This window comes from Heptranchias perlo, chromosome 2, assembly GCF_035084215.1.
Source record: "Heptranchias perlo isolate sHepPer1 chromosome 2, sHepPer1.hap1, whole genome shotgun sequence".
Lineage (NCBI taxonomy): Eukaryota > Metazoa > Chordata > Chondrichthyes > Hexanchiformes > Hexanchidae > Heptranchias > Heptranchias perlo.
Window position 1 is genome coordinate 129,093,615 of NC_090326.1, and position 12,589 is coordinate 129,106,203.

The 12,589-nt window shown below is 41.3% G+C and overlaps 1 protein-coding gene across 1 annotated transcript in view; it reads right to left on the reverse strand.

Moving 5' to 3' along the window:
* Nucleotides 1–10,900, reverse strand: part of pip4k2aa (phosphatidylinositol-5-phosphate 4-kinase, type II, alpha a) — a 212,876-nt gene extending 201,976 nt beyond the window's left edge. The window contains exon 1 of the mRNA XM_068007119.1: nt 10,445–10,900. Within this exon, the coding sequence (XP_067863220.1) occupies nt 10,445–10,576 (132 nt within the window). The 5' untranslated portion in view covers nt 10,577–10,900. The remainder of the gene's footprint in view (nt 1–10,444) is intronic.
* Nucleotides 10,901–12,589: the final 1,689 nt, after the last annotated feature.

The window sequence follows — 12,589 nt, forward strand, 5'->3', positions numbered from 1 at the left end:
AAATCATTCTGGTATTATGCTAACCAATATTAGGAAGTCTCATGTGTTGCACTGTAGATGATATACAAGCTATAGTAGTAACTATATTACGCTGCAAGTGTGTAACCTGAATGTGGAAGGAAATGCACTTCAAATATCACAAAGCACTTCAATGAAAATGAAAATCATATTTAAAATAAGTTAAAGCTAGCTATCTCCCATAAATTTACTAAACAACATTTTAAAAACGTGTTTCTCTCTTCCTGAAACTGTCTCTTTGCTTCTTCCCAACTTCATATTTCTGTCTCAAACCCCATCCCCCTCCATTTCTTTCACTCTCTTTCTGTCTCTCATATACTATCTATCATATCTTCATGTCTGCAACTGGACTTCTTACTTTTATCTCCCCATTTCTGTGTCTCTCTGATTTTTGGTCTCTTCTATCCTGTTTGTCTCCTAATCTCTCTGCATGCACTTTACTCATGTTCCTTTATACATTTACTCAGTTTACATCTAATACCTTTGATCAAAACATTCAGTAAGATCCCAGCCAAAATGTACTGGTCAGAGGACTTGATTATTATATATCAATCTATGCTGCACAGTAACTATAAGCTACTGATCATGTGCACTGGGTTTGTAAAAAGCAGAAACATTCTCCAAGCAAATTTCAGAAACGTATATTTTTACAATTCAAAAATAGAATGATCCAATTAATTATACTATTTAAAAGGAACTTTTATTTCAGCACAACAGATGGAAGGATATTAATTCATAAAAACACAATACATATAGTAATATCCTATATAGTATAAAGGAACATGATCAGGTATCACTGTTTGAGGCCTGTTATTTGAAAATCCCCCAGGTACCACACACTCAATACAATTTAATTCACATCATCTTTTTGTGTAGAAATGACCAATCAGTACTGCATTTAAAATTAATAAAAGCTGCCAAATCAGATTTGTAGAACTGAGACACTAAATTTCCCTACATTACTATAATGACGACAACTCAAAAGTACTTCCATTAGCTGTAAAGCACTTTGGGATGTCCTGAGGTCATGAAAGGCGCTATATAAAATGCAAGTTCTTTCTTTTTAAATGGGATAACAAATTTCCCCATTTTTCAGTACATGAGGACTTATAAGGTGCATTTCAGTGAAGTGTCATTAATAAATACATGGCAGTTTTATAATAACTACATTTAACACACCTTTAACTTTGTAAGATATTTGGGCTTATTTTCAATGAGGTTTAGCATTTTTGAACACTATCATTTTCAAGAGAGTTATGGGGGAAAAATTAAAATATGTTTGGAAGTGGGTTGGTAGATGAGTGTTTGTACATGCCCTTTAATCAGAATTAGTGCTGTTCATGACTGGTCTCTCTGCCACAAATCAGCATTTACAAACTTCCTGAAACAACTGTTACTTAATTTTTATTTATCATCACAAAGTGATGTTCCTACAATTCACCAAAAAATTCTGAGCATAATGGGAAATAGTGGGCTCTATTCTCCCATATGTGAAGTATGGAATTACAAACTGGAAACTGTGGATTGTAATTCTCATGACATTAAGGTGAGAGATAAACTACATTGTTGGACTATACTCAACCCTGGTGTCAGCTGTGGTTCTGGGGTAGTACTCTCTCCTCCGAGTCAGAAGGTTGTGGGTTCAATCCCCGCTCCAGAGAATTGAGCACAAAATCCAGGCTGACAACAACTTTCATTTAATTTAAGCTTTTAATGTTGTAAAACATCCCAAAGTGCTTCACAAGTGCGATATCAAACAAAATTTGACATCGAGCCATATAAGGAGGTATTAGGACAGATGACCAAAAGCTTGGTCAAAGAGATAGGTTTTAAAGAGCATCTTAAAAGGAGGAGAGGTAGAGAGACAGAGTTTTAGGGAGGGAATTCCAGAGCTTAGCGCCTAGGCAGCTAAAAGCATGGCTGCCAATGGTGGAGCAATTAAAATCAGGGATGCGCAAGAGGCAAAAATTGGAGGAGTGCAGAGATATCGGAGGGTTGTAGGGCTGAAGGAGATTACAGAGATAGAGGGTGAGGCCAAGGGAGGAATTTGAAAACAACGATGAGAATTTTAAAATCGAGGCATTCCCGGACCGGGAGCCAATGTAGGTCAGCGAGCACAGGGGTGATAGGAGAAAGGTACTTGGTGCAAGTTAGGATACAAGCAGAGTTTTGGATGAGCTCAAGTTTATGGAGGCTAGAAGATGGGAGACCAGCCAGGAGAGCATTGGAATAGTGCAGTCTAGAGGAAACAAAGGCTGAGGGTTTCAGCAGCAGATGCTGAGGCAGGGGCAGAGACGGATTTGGTGATGCAGCAAATATGTGGTCAGAAGCTCATCTCAGGGTCAAATAGGATGCCAAGGTTGCAAACGGTCTGGTTCAGCCTCAGACCGTGGCCAGGGAGAGGGCTGGAGTCGGTGGCTAGGGAATGGAGTTTGCAGCAGGGACCAAAAACAATGGCTTCGGTCTTCCCAATATTTAGTTGGAGGAAATTTTTGCTCATCCAGTACCAGACAAGCAGTGTGACAAATCAGAGACAGTGGAGGGGTCAAGAGAGGTGGTGGTGAGGTAGAGCTGAATATCGTCAGTGTACATGTGGAATCTGACGTTGTGTTTTCGGATGATGTCGCCATAACACTCCAATGCAGTGCTGAGGAAGTGCTGCATTGTTGGAGGTACCGCCTTTCGGATGAGACATTAAACCAAGGCCACGTCTGCCCTCTCATGTGGATGTAAAAGATCCCACAGCACTATTTCAAGGAGAGCAGGAGAGTTCTCCCTAGTGTTCTAGCCAATATTTATCCCTCAACCAACATCATTAAAAACATATTATCTGGTCATTATCTCATTGTTGCTTGTGGGACCTTTGTGTGCAAATTGGTTGCCACGGTTCCTACATTCAGAGTGATTACACTTCAGAAATACGTCATTGGCTGGAAAGTGCTTTGGGATAGCCCAAGGTTATGAAAGGTGCTATATAAATGCAAGTATTTTTTTCTTCCAATCTGTAAAAACTGCATCTTTTCTTCTCCCCAATTTCTGGTCAAAAGCAAGGCAAGGTGTTCTATTCCCAAGCCCCTTCCACTGCTGCTCTATGGCTAAATAATAACAGTGGCCAATTCCACATCCTAACACCCCACAGTACAATACAAGGGGAGTTCCTATAATCACCACATTTTAGTTTTGAATATATTCAATATTAGACACTTGCGTAAGTTGACAAGCAGCCACTTATAGTAAAAAAATCAAAAAAAGCATTGACTACTGCCAACTGGTCTTACATGTGTAACTGTAACAGAGGATTTGTTTATCGTTTAAGTGCCAAGATTGTTGCATGCTTGACAATGTATGTGGATAATCTCACCAATTCTGCATTCTTACATATGTACATTGCAAAATCAGAATAATTTTAATAAATGCATTTCCAGTGTCACAATTCAGATTCTTAGATTTTTCTGCAAATAAATGAAACAGATGAATGTTGAACATTTGTCTGTCTTAAAATACATGAAGTGGCCAGACATAGTCAGTAACACATCAACAATTCTATACAATTGTGCAGTGAGACCACCTTTAGCAAACCTATTTTTGAAACATTGTGACATAATTATAAATAGTATCAAAAAAATCATAGCACCACTGCATATGTGCAACACAGATGCTTGGAAAATTCAGCACAGAAGACGAACCATTTGACCCATCGTGCCAGTGTTGTGCTAGCTCCACATCAGAGGTGTTCAACTCCAATCCCATTCCTTTACTCTTTTCCCCGTACCCTTTCTTCAACATCATGATGAAGAAAATGAACATCTTTACCACTGTTGTCCAATCCCAGAAATTTGTTCTGGGGAATAATCTGAATTGAGATGTTCTATGCATACCTCGAGTTCTCTACTGAATCAGTAAGTGTTAACATTCAGCATTTTACCTTTATGAACATATATAAAATAAAAAAGTAAATCCAAAGTTGATGCCTGTAACACAATCCTGCTGTTAAGATTACGTTCACACGGCACCTCCCTCTCTCCTGCAGTTCAGGAAACCACTGGAACTCGTGAAATGCAGTCTTCAGTAAGTGATATCCATGAGCAATAGAAGACTGAACCACAAAGCAGAGACTAGGAGAGTATGGAAATCTTGTCAAAAGGGTTTCCCAAGTTGTTTCAGCATTGCGTGATGCCATGTATTCATTGAGCTTGGGCCCCCCCATGTCACGACTTCCATACAATCCTAGAACACATGCCCAGCTGTCTACTCCATTGTTGCTACATTTAATTTCATAGTTGAGATGAAGAACTCTCAATACACAATGTGGAAGAGGTGAGAAGGGGAAGGAACGACAGCCCATATAGGAAAATTACAGCCCAATAACCATGATGTACTATAACAAACTGTAGAATGTTAGAGTTAATGATGTTGTTCCTCCTAATAAAAGAGTTACATATCTCTATAATAAAGTTTTATGTAAAATTATAGGCCACCAGGGTCCAGACTGCATTAGCTTTGTGGCGAACCAGTGACAAGTGAGCATCATCTGTAGGGGGTGAATGTCAGACCACCCCCCGCCAAAACAAGCAGTAGTGGCAACAAGCCAGTGAGATGGAGCAACAGGGGCCGAGTGTCCATTCAGAGCCACAGAGCTGGGCCATCTTGGTAACTATGTTCATAGAATCATAGAAGTTTAGGGGGAAGAAGGTGGCCATTCGGCCCATCGTGTCTGTGCCGGCCGAAAAAGAGCTATCCAGCTTAATCCCACTTTCCACCTCTTGGTCCGTAGCCTTATAGGTTGCTGCGCTTCAAGTGCACATCCAAGTACTTTTAAATGCAACGAGGGTTTCTGCCTCTACCATCCTTTCAGGCAGTGAGTTCCAAACCCCCACCACCCTCTGGGTGAAAAAAATTCTCAACGCACCTCTAATCCTTCTACCAATTACTTTAAATCCATGCCCCCTGGTTATCAACCTCTCTGCTAAGGGAAATAGGTCCTTCCTATCCACTCCATCTGGACCCCTCAATTAAATCTCTCCTCAGCCTCCTGTGTTCTAAAGAAAACAATCCCTGCCTATTCAATCTTTCCTCATAGCTAAAATTCTCTAATCCTGGCAACATCCTCGTAAATCTCCTCTGTACCCTCTTTAGTGCAATCACATCTTTCCTGTAATGTGCTGACCAGAACTGTACGCCGTACTCTAACTGTGGCCTAACTCGTGTTTTAGTCTAGCATAACCTCCCTGTTCTTGTATTCTATGCCTTGGCTAATAAAGGAAAGTATCCTATATGCCTTCTTAACCACCTTATCTACCAGTCATGCTACCTTCAGGGATCCATGGACATGCAGTCCAAGGTCCCTCATGTCCTCTACACTTCTCAGTATCCTCCCATTTATTGTGTGTTCCCTTGCCTTGTTTGCTCACTCCAAATGCATTCTCTCACACTTGCCTGGATTGAATTCCATTTGCCACTTTTCTGCCCTCCTGAACAGTCCATTGATATCTTCCTGCAGTCTACAGCTTTCCTCCTCACCATCAACCACACAACCAACTTTATCATCTGCAAACTTCTTAATCATGCCCCCTACATTTAAGTTTAAATCACTGATATATACACTACAAAAAGCAAGGGACCTAGTACTGAGCCCTGCGAAACCCCACTGGAAACAGCCTTCCAGTCACAAAAACACCCGATGACCATTAGCCTTTCCTTCCTGCCACTAAGCCAATTCTGAATCCAACTTGCCACTTTCCCTTTGGTCCCATGGGCGTTTACTTTTCTTACCAGTCTGTCACGTGGGACCTTTTCAAAAGCTTTGCTAAAATCCACATAGACTACATCAAATACACCTCCTTCATCGACCCTCCTTGTTACCGCCTCAAAAAATGTAATCATGTTAGTCAGACATGACCTTCCCTTAACAAATCTATGCTGATTTGTCCTTGATTAATCCGTGCTTTTCTAAATGACAATTAATATTATCCCTCAGAAATGTTTCCAATAATTTGCCTACCACCGAGGTTAGGCTGACTGGCCTGTAATTACTCGGTCTGTCCCTTTCTCCCTTTTTAAACAATGGTACAACATTAGCAGTCCTCCAGCACCACACCTTAGCCAGAGAGGTCTAGAAAATGATGGTCAGAACCTCCGTTATTTCCTCCCTTGCTTCTCTTAACAGCCGGGGATACATTTCATCAGGGCCTGGTGATTTATCTACTTCCAAGGATGCTAAACCGCTTAATATTTCCTCTCTCACTATGTTTATGCCATCCAATATTTCACACTCCTCCTCCTCCTTAACTACAATGTTGGCATCGTCCCCCTCTTTTGTGAAGACAGACGCAAAGTATTCATTAAGAACCATACCCACGTCTTCCACCTCCACTCACAGGTTACCTTTTCGGTCTCTAATAGGCCCTACTCCTTCCTTAGTTATCCTCTTGCTCTTTATGTATTTATTAAACATCTTTGGGTTTTCTTGATTTTACTGCCAATATTTTTTCATGCCCTCACTTTGCTTTCCTAATTTCCTTTTTAATTTTACCCCTGCACTTTCTATACTCCTCTAGGCTTTCTGCAGTATTGAGCTCTCACCATCTGACATAAGCTTCCCTTTTTTGTCTTATCGAGGGGCTCTTGATTTGGCAGTCCCACCCTTTTTCTTTGTGGGAACATATTTGCTCTGAACCCTCACTATCTCCTCCTTGAATGGCTCCCACTGCTCTGACACTGATTTACCATCAAGTAGCTGTTTCCAGTCCATTTTTGCTAAATCACATCTCAGCTTAGTAAAATTGGCCTTTTCCCAATTGAGAACTTTTACCCCTGGTCTATCTTAGTCCTTTTCCATAACTACACTAAATCTAACTGAATTATGATCACTACCACCAAAATGCTCACCCAGATAGCCCTTCCACCTGCCCAGCTTCATTTCCTAAAACTAGGTCCAGAATTGCTCCCTCTCTTGTTGGGCTTGCTACATACTGGCTAAAAAAATTCGCCTGAATGCATTTTAAGAATTCTGTGCCCTCTATACCTTTTACACTGTTTCTAGCCCAGTTAATATTAGGGTAATTCAAATCCCCTACTATTACAGCCCTATTGTTTTTGCACCTCAGAAATTTGCCTACATATTTGCTCTTCTAGCTCTCTCTGACTGTTTGGGGGTCTATAGTACACTTTCAGCAGCGTGATTGACCCTTTTTTGTTCCTTAGCTCAACCCATTTGATGATCCTTCTAACTTATCATCCCTCCTCACAGCTGTAATTGTTTCTTTAACCAATTCTGCAACACTGCCCCCCCCCCCTTTTTAACCCCCTCTCTATCTTGTCTGTTATGGGCTCCAAAGCAATGCGCAAAGAGCCCTATTAGTAGTACTTATAATTCTTTGAATGTGTTAGAGTTAATTCATTACAAGCCATTTGAAAAAGTGGTTTTTTTTTGCCCTTAACTGCCCAGAACTGGCAGACATCTGACATTCAAGAATCTTCTAATGCCATTGGTGTGGAAGAGTAACCTGAATAAACTGGGTACCAATTTTTCTTCCCTCATGGGGTTGGTGGGGGGGGGGGGGGGGGTAATATATTAGCATGGATAGAGGATTGGTTAACAGACAGAAAACAGAGAGTAGGAATAAACAGGTAATTTTCAGGTTGGCAGGCCGTAACTAGTGGGGTGCCACAAGGATCAGTGCATGGGCCTCAGCTATTTACAATCTATACTAATAACTTAGATGAAGGGACCGAGTGTGATATATTCAAGTTTGCTAACGATACAAAGCTAGGTGGGAAAGTAAGCTGTGGGGAGGACACAAAGAGTCTGCAAAGAGATATAGGCAGGTTAAATGAGTCGGCAAGAAAGTGGCAGATGGAGTATAATGTGGGGAAATGTGAGGTTATTCACTTTGGTGGGAACAACAAAAAAAACAGAATATTTTTTAAATGGTGAGAAGCCATTAAATATTGTTGTTCAGAGGGATTTGGGTACCCTTGTACACGAAACACAGAAAGTTAACATGCAGGTACAGCAAGCAATTAGGAAGGCAAATGGTATGTTGGTCTTTATTGCAAGGGGTTGGAGTACAAGAGTAAGGAAGTCTTGCTGCAATTAAACAGGGCTTTGGTGAGACCACACCTGGAGTACTGTGTATAGTTTTGGTCTCCTTACCTAAGGAACGACATACTTGCCTTAGAGGCAATGCAATGAAGGTTCACTAGATTGATTCCTGGGATGAAAGGGCTGTCCTATGAGGAGAGATTGAGTAGACTGGGCCTATACTCTCTGGCGTTTAGAAGAATGAGAGATGATCTCATTGAAACATAAGATTCTGAGAGGGCTTGACACAACAGATGCTGAGAGGCTGTTTCCCCTAGCTGGAGAGTCTAGAACTAGGGGGCATAGTCTCAGGATGAAGGATCGGCCATTTAAGGCTGAGATGAGGAGAAATTTCTATTGTAGACATTTGCTTCAAAACCTTGATCTTGGAAAATAATTGTGAATTGTGCTGTAACAGAAAGCTATTTTCGTCGAAGAGGAACAGGGAGAATTAAATAACTTGGGTTGAGGCCAAACACAGAGGAAGAAACAAACACTGAAAATCATGATTCCATTATTGTAAAAACTTTTATTTTGTTTTTCTTGTTACAGATTTAAGGTGATTGGCAAAAGAACCAAAGGTGACGTGAGGAAAAATTTTTTTATGCAGCGAGTACTTATGATCTGGAATGCATTGCCCGAAAGGGTGGTGGATGCAGATTCAATCATGGCTTTCAAAAAGGAATTGGATAAATATTTTGAAGGGAAAAAATTTGCAGGGCTACAGGGAAATGGGACTAACTGGATTGCTCTTACAAAGAACCTGCTCAGGCTCAATGAGCCGAATGGCCTCCTTCTCTGCTGTAACAATCCTAAGATTCTGCTGTATTTTTCTAAGAAAAAAAATCACAACGTGCAATCACTGCTTCATTTCGAGGATTTCATTTTCACATCGTTCACCTGACAAAGGAGGAAGCCTCCGAAAGCTTGTGAATTTAAAATAAAATTGCTGGACTATAACTTGGTGTTGTAAAATTGTTTACAATTGCTACAAAGGAGGCATTCGATTCCATTCAGGTTGTGAACCTTTGGAATTCTCTACCCCAGAGGGCTGTGGATACTTAGTCATTGAGTATATTCAATCCTGAGATCGATAGATTTTTGGACTAAGGGAATCAAGGGATATGGGGTTCAGGTGGGAAAGTGGAGTTGAGGTCGAAGATCAGCCATGATATTACTGAATGGCAGAGCAGGCTCGAGAGGCAGTATGGCCTACTCCTGCTTCTATTTCTTATGTTCCTTGCAATGGAGGAAGCACCTTTCATCTTTTGAGTGGCTTGACAGATTAAGAATTGGTTGTGTTGAATCAGACATATTAACATTGTGGTATAGTATGTTGACACACAAAGTCCACACTACTGTGGACCGGCACAGTTTCAATAGCTTGGCCAGACATTCAAGCAGAACTGAAAACTTCATGTTCTGTAACAACTCTGCTTTGAAAATAAATGATGAGGTGATGATGTACATCCACAAGTTCTAATGGCAGAACATTGTAGATCAATGAACGAGCCTCTCACCTTGGCACTCCACATCATATAATGCTGACATGCAAAATTGGAGGTCAGAATGAGCCATGACGACGATGCGACACACGAGAGGCACAGCATTCGGCTCACTTGCTTAGATGGTCATTCTCAGGTTAAAAAAGATATGAATCAATTATATATTTTTGGGGCTACCATGAGTTGGTCAATGCAGGCAAAGAGGATTCAATGCAGCTGTCATTCCCCGAGCTGCTGCACATTTTTTTTAAAAACTGCAGTTCACAGCCCCGCCCCCTTCGCATCGGGTTTTCCTTTTAGGAATCGCGTTGAGCTCAAGATCGATCTTCCAATTGGTCAACCGAGCCGTCAATCACAATTAGGTCACAAGCAGAAACTAGGTTGACACTGAGGGGTTTCCAGACCGTCGTCTTTGGTCTTAAAAACCGCTAGGAGTCACGTGAACAGTGTGCAGGGCCTCGGCCAAATACCTCAGCACACTCACAGCAAAGACACGTAATTCAAAGCACGTTTACCAAAACACAAACGTTGCTTTTATTTATTAAATAAAATATATGTAAAACGGGGCTGTCATTTCACAGAATCTTTTAAAACTGAATGGTGCAGGGCAGAAGTGTCATATCTGCTAACGCTGTAACGTTGCTCAGGCATATGCACAGCAAACGATTTCAAAAGAGCTTTAAAAATCTATGTCGGTTAGCTTCAGTGCATCATACGTAGTAAAATCTATACGTAGAAAAATAATAACCTGTCCGAAGAAAATACGTCTGATCTGATTTCCTGCACAAGTTCTCCGCAGCAGTTAGCGCATTTCATGACGTTTTTAAAACAGACTTACCGAGTGATTGACTCCCCACATAAGGACGCTGAGCAATGGGTCACTCGCTCGGAACAGCTTCACTTTCTGAGCCACAAAATGTTTCTTCTTGGTTTTCGTTTTGCTGGCGAATGTCGTACTGTTCGCTGCCATCTTTCTCCCTGTCTCGCGTTTTCCTTTTACTTCAATTCACTGCGTCTTATACAACAATTTTTTTTTGCAATTTTTAGAATGGAAAAGTTTATAATTAAAACTTATTCCATCTTCCTCCTCCACTCATTGAAAACGAGGAGTTAGAACGGGTATGATCAGAATTTGTTTTAGGATGGTGGTGGTAGTAGTAGTAGTTGCACAGGCAGGTTAGTGTATTCTCCAATGCCCTGTCGCTTGCGGACCTTGATGAATATGTGTGTGAGGAGTGTAAGGAGGCGAAGCTCTATATCTACAATCCGCACACACGCATTGCACGCTGCAACGCAGCCTGAAAACGGAGGGACCAGGCGGGGGAAACAATAGCGTGTGATTGACAGGGGCAGGAACCAAACAGAACGGGACTCCCACTTTACAACGTTCGAAAGAGGACGGCGGCCGGAGACACGCGACCAATGGGAGGGTTGCACGAGATGATTTGCTCCCGCGTGCATCTAGGGAATAAAAGCCATCAAGTTCGGTTGTTAGAGGGTAGTGTTGGTGAGTGGGCGGAACATGGTATTTTAGAAGCATTTGAAAAATGTCTGAAACTTTTATACGTTCCGTTATTTGCATCGAGTAAATTGAATAGTCGAGCAGGGCGTAGGAACAGTAATTCCCGTGTATTAATTGAACGTCTTTGCAGTCCTGTTGGTGGTAAAAAAAAAATCATGTAGTTTATGTAAAGAGAGAAATTTGTATTCTGAAGTAGATATGACGGCATTCTGAAATGCATAATGGTGGGAATGGTAGAACCAGACTTACTCAAGGAGTAAAATGTTAATTTGCACAGTATCTTTATTGTTTTATAGGAAATAACGCCTCTGTCTGGTTAGTGGTGTGCACTACGCTTCTCCATCACTATGAAGTTGGATAACCCTAATTAGGATTGATTACAGTAGTTTTAAATTTCAAGGTTTTACTGCTGTGCTTTGTGCTGCCCTTATACTGCGGACAGATTCAGGTAACTCCTGCTGCCCTAGGTGGATGGGTTTTGTAAATGTTCAGCAATGATACTATATAACACCAATATTACAGTAGTAACAATAACTTTCATTTATATAGCGAATTCAACATAGTAAAAATGTCCCAAGGTGCTCCACATGAGCGTTGAAACAAAATGTAACAATTTTAGAACATTAGGAAGAACTGTAATACTGCATTATTAACTAACAAAATAAATTGTGCAGAAAAAATCTACCTGTGCCCATTCTCTTCCCCCTATTTTTGCCATTCACTCTTCCCCTTTTTAAAAAAAATATTAGTTTTGTTTTTTATTATATGTAATTTTACATGTTTTAACCTTTTTAACTTTAAAATCTTAAACTTTTTTCTGCCTTCCACCTCTGTGTCAATTTTGGAAGTGAGAGCAACTTTAGAAAATATTTCTACACAAAAAAAGTAGAACTTTTTTTATTCATTCATAGGAGGTGGGTGTCACTGGCAAGGCCAACATTTATTGCCCATCCCTAATTGCCCTTGAGAAGGTAGTGGTGAGCTGGCTCCTTCAACCGCTGCGGTCCATGTGGTGAAGGTTCTCCCACAGTGCTGTTAGGTAGGGAATTCCAGGATTTTGACCCAGCATCAGTGAAGGAACAGTGATATATTTCCAAGTCTGGATGGTGTGTGACTTGGAGGGGAACGTGCAGGTGGTGGTGTTCCCATGTGCCTGCTGCCCTTGTCCTTCTAAGTGGTAGAGGACATGGGTTTGGGAGGTGCTGTCGAAGAAGCCTTGGCGGGTTGCTGCAGTGCATCTTGTAGATGGTACACACTGCTGCCACAGTGTGCTGGTGACGGAGGAAGTGAATGTTTAAGGTGATGGATGGGGTGCCAATCAGGTGGGCTGCTTTGTCCTGGATGGTGTCGAGCTTCTTGAGTGTTGTTGGAGCTGCACTCATCCAGGCAAGAGGAGAGTATTCCATCACACTCCTGACTTGTGCCTTGTAGATGGTGGAAGGCTTTGGGGAGTCAGGAGGT